This window comes from Plectropomus leopardus, chromosome 20, assembly GCF_008729295.1.
Source record: "Plectropomus leopardus isolate mb chromosome 20, YSFRI_Pleo_2.0, whole genome shotgun sequence".
NCBI classification, from domain to species: domain Eukaryota; kingdom Metazoa; phylum Chordata; class Actinopteri; order Perciformes; family Serranidae; genus Plectropomus; species Plectropomus leopardus.
In genome coordinates this window covers 1583148-1590899 of record NC_056482.1, presented here as the reverse complement: position 1 = coordinate 1590899, position 7752 = coordinate 1583148, and the positions used below count along the sequence as shown (strand labels likewise).

General features: G+C 39.7%; 1 protein-coding gene across 1 annotated transcript; it reads right to left on the bottom strand.

Moving 5' to 3' along the window:
• Positions 1 to 5582: 5582 nt before the first annotated feature.
• Positions 5583 to 7348, bottom strand: ier5l (immediate early response 5-like). The gene has a single exon (XM_042509548.1). The coding sequence runs from the start codon at positions 7200 to 7202 to the stop codon at positions 6309 to 6311; it is 894 nt and encodes a 297-aa protein (XP_042365482.1). The 5' UTR covers positions 7203 to 7348; the 3' UTR covers positions 5583 to 6308.
• Positions 7349 to 7752: the final 404 nt, after the last annotated feature.

The window sequence follows — 7752 nt, the reverse complement described above, 5'->3', positions numbered from 1 at the left end:
GATACAGCACTGCAGGCGGGCCCTGCTCAGTACTCATTATTTCATCTATGATGACAACGATGATGAGATGGCGACAATAATGTCACATGTTGTATGGTAGTATGATGATGTTGATAATGACGATAACAGGGTGACAGACACGGTACATGTTGTACTTGTTGTACTGATGATGATGATGATGATGATGATGACGACGACGATGACGACAGGGTGACAGTAACAGTACATACATGGAGAGCGTAATACCATATTACACTTTACATGTAATTAAAATTGACATTTACTACATACTTACCATTGACCAAACACTGACTTTTGCCCGCCATGTTTATGCATTTAGGACTTCAAGTCGGCAACTCATGTTATAAAATAACGTAGTTATCAATGTTAGTATACTGGCCTGGCATGTTTTATTGTTCAAAGTTTGCTTGCTTGCTGCAGCTAATAGATGCATATACTAAAATGTGCAACTACTAAAAGTAAATGATAGCTACTAGAAACAAAATAACCAAATATATGCGTTTTTACCGTCAATTTATAAATTACCTGAATTAACACTTCAGTGTTAGATTGACCCTTTATGCCACACAGAACCATCAATTTGAACGGGTTAACTTACCGTGAAAGCATGTCCCTCATTCCTGAGCCCATACAGAGATGTGTTTTCTCTGTCCACTGTGATGTGACATCAGTGCTCTCATATTAATCTCATTTCTTTCTGAGTTCTCAGATGTGTCCACATGAGTTCAGACCTGCTCTGCATTAGAACCTTCTGAAAAAATAAAAAAAAAACCTCCTGACCTCCCCCTCCCCCCACAGACCTCTGTGCAACCTGACTGACCTGTCTGTGCTGCCACAGTCTGCCTCCCCCTCCCACAACACCTATTCCCCACAGTCCCCCCCACCCCACCACAACCCCTCCCCTCTGCTGTCACATTTGGCCTCCTCCCCCTCTGCAACCCCCCAACACATCAACCCCCCTCTCCTGACAAAGCAGGCCTCCCTCCCCCCTCATGACTGCTTCTCCCCTCCTCCCTCTGTTGTCTCTCCCCCCTCCCCTCTTCCTCCAGCAGCCCCACACAACAACACTAGTCACCACACTCCCTCTTCCCCCACCACCTGGTATTGTCCTTTATTGTGGATCAGTTGATCAGAGACTTCACGATAAGTAAGTACATTCTGTTAATAAGTACACTTTTTATATTTTTATCCAAAGGCTTCAGATTGATAGATTTTATTTTATTTTATTTTATGCCCACATATATTTTTAGTTGATATTTATTATTTAGATGATATTTTAAAAGAAACCCTTTTTTCATTTTTATTTTATTTTATTTTTGTCACATATCCGTATCCCGTACACAATTAATTTCCACTTTTGGATGTCTGAGCTTTTTTGTATGCCCACATATATTTCACTCAGCATATATTATGTAGATACTTAATTTTTTAATTTATTTCACTTTAGTTTGTTTTGTTTTGTTTTGATTTGTTTTGTTTTACTTAAATATGTTTTATTTTATTTTATTTTACTGTTTTTTTCTTATATTTTTGTCACACATATCCATATCCCATACACAATTACATTCCAATTTTGAATCTGAGCTTTTTTGTAGGCCTATATATTTCTTTTACTTAACATATATAGATAATATTTGAAAGAAATCAAACCGATCAAAATATTGCAGAAAAAAACTTTAAAAATAGGGGAAATCAATGAAAAATTACTGTTGTCAAAGATTTTGTGTGTGATTATGTGTGTGCATGTGTGTGTGCGTGTGTGCATGCGTGCGTGTGTGTGTGTGTGTGTGTGTGTGTGTGTGGCGTGCGTGTGTGAGTTTGTGTTCATGGGTGTGAGTCTTTCTCAATCCAGATGGAGGAGCTGTGAATACACCATGAAACAAAACCATTGTCCACACCATTTGTCAGCAGCGCAGAGGGCTGAACATGGTTTGTTTCTGACATCATCTCATGTGCTTGTTTTTTGTGAATCTTCATTTTTAAAGATGTAGGGTCCTAATGCAGCAGGCAGATGCTCTCTGTAAATAGTCACATATAGAATCCTCCTGCATCCGATTTCTGCATAATTACACCCCACATTGTTCACGTTGCCTCATTCCTTCCATTACAACCTACCTACTGCAAGTTATTATGGGGAGCGGGAGCTGGAAAAATCCCACAGAGCTGCAGGAGCAAACGAGCAGCGGCGATGGATGTGATGTGTTGGGGTAGAGCGATGGCTCATTCTGAGAATCAGAGAAATGAGCCAGCCAGGAAGAGGAGGAGGATGAAAGAGAGGAGGAGGAGGAGGAGGTGGTGGAGAGGGAGGGAGGGTGGCGTTGGGGTGGGTGTGTGGAGAGTTGGAGGGAGGGTCAGCCTGAGGTGGCTCTGCTCTGCATACACAGCCCGCTGATATCTTCATTCATTGATTTTAAAGAACACCACCAAGTGGCACAGTGCAGAGATAACAGGACACAAAGTTTTGCAAGAGGAGGGAAGTCCAGGCTGAGATGGGAAGTGTAGGCTAAGTCATATGGTGCAGGTGGTGCATTGTGGGAAGAGGCAGCAAAAATTCAAAAATTAAGTATGGTAAGTACCCTTAAAAAAAAATATTTAGCAAAGACAGTATAACAAACTAGTTTAGATCATTGAGTATTGTGATTGATTATTTGCAACTTTGGCTAAGGAGGCTTGGTAGTAAAATACATTATCTTTACAACTTTGACAATAAATAAATAAATAAATAACTCAAGGTCCACTTACTTGCTTTTACTTGAGCTTTCATCTCTATCTTTCAGTGGAATTCGCTCATTGAAATAGCTCAGCTGTCTTCACGTGACCGGAGAAATATAATATTATGAGTGAAATACACATAACATGCATACTCCATCCAATGAGGAAGACCATGCCATGCAGCTAAAAGTCCCCCAAAAAGATAATAAGTAGCCCTTGAGATGTATTTTTTTTCCTTTTTATTTAAAAAGAATTCAAAGTAATGTTTCTTAAGTCAAACAAAACACATTGTGTTGTATTAGACGGTTTATAGGTTTTATTAATATTATTAATCTTGTTTCCATTTTCTAAGGGTTTTTATGATGTTACTAATGACTTTATAAATGTTAAATAATTTAGTAATGGTTTAAATTAGTTGCAAATCATTAGGAGCAATACATTTTAGGTTGCCAGGTTGTGAAAGATTAAATCATTCCATTTTATAATAACTTGTTAATGAAATAGTTAGACATTTTGGGAAATAGGAGAGGAAATTGTTCATAACAAAACCTACCTGAAATGACCACTTGTTTTCAATAAGAGTTTAGTTTTAGGAAATATTGAGAAAAAACAAGATATATAATATTATTGTGAGCTTTAGAGATGCCAATAGGCAGATTTTGTTACTATTGGACAAATCCAGGCTAGCTGTTTCCAGTCTTTGTGCTAAGCTAAGCTAAGTGATATTGATTTTTCTTTAACCTTTTCTTCAGAGTTGCATTATTGTAAAAAAAAAAAATCTTTTAAATATTTCACTTACACTGTAAAAATGAATAACTTGTTTTAACATAAAAAAGTTAGTGTCTGGGCTGCCTTTAATTTTTTTAAGTGGACTGAATTTGAGAAGACAAGTTGAATCATTACAAAACTTAACATTTTAAGTTCAAACAAAAAGTTTAATTTTACAGTATATAACTGTGGATTTATTGGTATGTGTTTTTAGAAAATTTATGAAAAACCTGTCAGCCTTGTAATTACGTATTAACATTTGTATTACCTAATAGAAAGGATACAAATCAGCCAATGGAAAGGTTGTTCTTACCAGTGACTGATCCATGAAGCATTGAAGCATTTCCTTCATATGTGAAAGTATTTTTCATAATAGTATCATGTGTGGCACTAGTAAGCCACCACAGATCTGTAACTATAAGTATTTTTTTCATAAACAATGGCTCCATACCCACAGTCAAACACAACAGTTAGCATTAAGGTTTTCATTTTTTATTAAGATTATAAATTTTTAACAAATATTTTCTGCAACAGTTTTACCCGGTGATATACAATTTAGTAAGCACAAAAATACAAGAATAACAACAAAATATGTAGAGAATGGCTGAATACTCTCTTTATTTTGGTACACATAGTGCTCATAAAGCTAATGCGTGGATTCTCAGGTTATGGCTAAATCATGAGTTTGCCTTTTTAAAACAAAAGGACTAAAATTCATTCTTTTACAAAACAAAGTAAAACTCACAAAACCAAGACATGTTGGAATTATGAACCGCTGTGAAGGCTTTGAGCAATGATTAAGAGGGGGTCAAACTGCCAATATAAGCCGGACTGTTTTACCATCACACACTGGGAGTGGAGGTGAAGTGATAACCACAGTAATAGCCCAAAAAGTGTTACAGTATGAAAGTGTTGGCACTCCATCAAGTGATATGAGTTGGTTCAGAGTCCATGTACCTCAAAAGTGTTTCGGAGGGAGTCTTGAACGTGGTGCTCAGAATGTGCAAGGTCCATTACAAACAGGAAAATGTTTTGTTTTGCTTTTCCCCAAAAGGTTCGTCAGCCCAGAACAGGAGACATTCACTCACTTTCAATTCATGACAATAGCTAGCAGTGGTGTGCATTTTATTTAAGGCAACAGAAGTCAATCCATTTCATCAGTCACAGACGTGTATTCTGAAGACACATGTCTCCCATTCTGACAGGACAGCCTGTACATGGTAAATATGGCACGAACTCTGTCTTCTCCCCGCTAAAACTATTGTCATTAAAATGCAATTTTTAAATAACTTTTCTTTTTTTCCTGCAAAAATAAAGTTGATTTATGTAGGGGAGACCGGGGTCAGTTGTAACACTTCCATATCCTCCAATCAGAAACAAGTGTGTGATGTCACACAGTGCACACCAATGAACCGCACTCACAATGTTACTGATTTTTTTTTTACGACAAAGGTTTTCTTTGAGGTATAATTCTTGATGCTTTTGTACTACGTACATTTTGAATCACTGTTTTTGATACAAGTTTGTGAGAGACAACAAGCTACAGAGGTTAGCCAAGCCAATGTTGAGATTTTAGCACATTTTTTTTAACACTAAGAGGTCAGTGGTAATTCATGCTAAAACTGACTTAGCTAATTGGCTAGCTTAAATTCCTTGTCACATATTGAATAGTGGGCATTAGAAATGTTTGAAAAATTAAGTTAACGTGATTAGCCAGTTGGCCAGTTGTGTTGTTTTACATTTTGTGTGTGAAAAGTTAATTCACCTTATAAACACCTGGAGGGACATCACTTTGCTTGTGCTGCTTTCAGATGCCCTTTCCAAGTATCTAAACCTTTGAACTATTAGTAAAATGGTGTGATTAAAAGAAAATTGGAAAGGGACAATAGATAACTTGTTAAGAAATGCTGAACAAATTGCCTTGTACATTTAGAAAATCATTTTTAAAAAGCAAGGGAAAAAAGAAAAAGCTAGGGGAAATTATCATAATTACATATTTTAATTCATATTAGAAAATTATTATATATATTTTTAGCACCTTTTTCATGTAATTTCCCTGTTGCTGGGTTTTTTAAAACTTTTTTTTCTTTTTACCTTTGTGGAAATCAAATTTTCAGGTATTTTTCTAGTTTCATGCTAATTTTTGGGTCATTTTAATAAGGCTGCTTCTAAACCAGTAACGTTTTTGGACACTGGTGACAAAAAAGTAGATTTTTTGCTGTATTTTAACTGACCCCAAGCATGGGGCTCTATTCCATACATCTTTCACTACTATTGGCAAGTAGAACAGATGTGGAACAGTAGCCTAAATAAAACTATTTTTCCAGTAAAACTGCAGAATTCCCCTAACATTTTCAATCACATAAATGGAAACGTTCAAGAAAATTATTTTTAAAGTTTCCGTGAATGTTCCCATTTTGTTTTCTATAATGTTCCAAAAATGCTCTAGTACGATTTACATATCCTGAGAACATTCCCGGAAGATTGGGTACGTCAATAGTGTCAGGGAACGTTCCGAAATTTGGTATGGTCATTTTGTAAAAAAAAAAAAAAAAAAAATCTCTCCAAAGAACATTTACTGAGAGCGTAACTATATAAAACGTTATATAAATTACATCTTCGCGTGAAGCGTTCTCAGAGAAGAGTGTGGGAACATTTGTAGACGGAACATTCTCCTGAGCTTAGAAAAATGTTTCCCAACAAAGCCTGGCAGTGAAATCACCTCTCCGCTGGGTTTAACTGAATACTTTAGTGGAATAACATGTTACAACTGACCCGGTCTCCTCTAAAATATTAAAAGGTTTGATTCAAAATGCCACAATCGCTCGGGTCCATGCGCCCAGACTGGCCAGGACCTGTTTGCTACAGATCTGATCCAAGTCCGCCTGTCTGCTCAGCAGCCCTGTAAACCCCGAGCCGAAGATGGAGATCAGGTTGGAGATGTTGGAAGTGTCTGTGTAGTCTATGTTGGAGTAGGAACAGTCCTCGCGCTTCGCCCGTTTGCGCGCTGCTGTAAAATCTGATACTTCCTCAACGTCGGACACACAACAGCCGAACTCAACCTTCCGTTTCTTGGCCGGAGACTGCGCGCCCTGGCCGCACTGGAGCGCGTCACAGCAGCAGTCCTGGTGGAGGTAGCCGTTCTCCACCGTGGTCACCACATGCGTGTCCAAATCCAGCACTGTGGTTTTGTTGCAGTGCGCGCTGCTGTTTGCGGGGAACTGGTCACAGTGTGGCACCGGGGAAGCCTCCATGCAGCAGCTCCGGTAGTAGGAGGGCTCCGGTTCCTTGCCGCCGTCCTCAAGCGGGGAGCAGCCGGAGAGCGCGCTCGATGTCCGGGCGTGCGCCGCTGGCTGCGCCGCGCCTCGGTGGCACGCAGAGCCGCACACGCTCGCCTGTTCGCCGCAGCAAGCAACCCGCGCCTGCTCCTCATCGTCCGCGTCCTCTGCGTCCAGATCCAGCGGGTTGAGCTCCTGGATCTCGTTGCAGACCGTCATCACCTCCTCGTACTGCTGCATTCTGTAGATTTCCGCGTATTTCTCCTTGATGTAGACCTGCCTGGCGTTCCTCAGCACATAGGACACCAGCAGGTTTTTGTGCAGCTTGATGCCCCCTCTCTGCGTCCTGGAGTTGTGGATCTTCATTAAGGAAATGGAGATCAAGCTTTGCGCGTCCACTGCGCATTCCATGGTGTTGATCATTGTGATGTTTCTCTGGTCCACCTCCGGCTCCTCTCCAGGAGAGGGAAAGCGACTCTCAGCTATCTCAATGGGAAGCGTTTTGTTCGAGGAGAAAGGTTCAAGTCAGCTCTGTGGAGAAACATTGGACACAGCGATCCGCCTCTCTCTCAGAGCCAGCAATCATTCGCAGATGGCTTGAAACCAGAATACATATAGTCCAGACACAGGGTCCGCCCTCTTCATGGAGAGCCAATTAGCGGCCTGGGATGTGTTGAGTGGCAGACTGTTGCGCTGGAAATATGTCGCCGTCGACCAATGAGCGTCAGGCGGTTCCTCTGTACTATTCAAATTCCACCCAGGTTGTCTAACAGGAATGTCCTCATTTCAGCTGCCCCATCCAGAAAGCAGCCAGTGTTCCGGGTAAACAATAAAACAAGCTTCAAACTTGTCACAGTTTATTTTAAAGTTTGGGGGTCCAAGTTAAAGTATTTGTTTTAAATTTTGACCAGGAAATCTGAAGAAGGACTTATTTTTAAGCCCCTAAACTGTGTAACTCTCAAAAACCTGAGCA

What these genes read in the sequence shown, in the direction of transcription:
- ier5l (XM_042509548.1), bottom strand. Translation starts at nt 7,202, where the DNA reads ATGATCAACACCATGGAATGCGCAGTGGACGCGCAAAGCTTGATCTCC.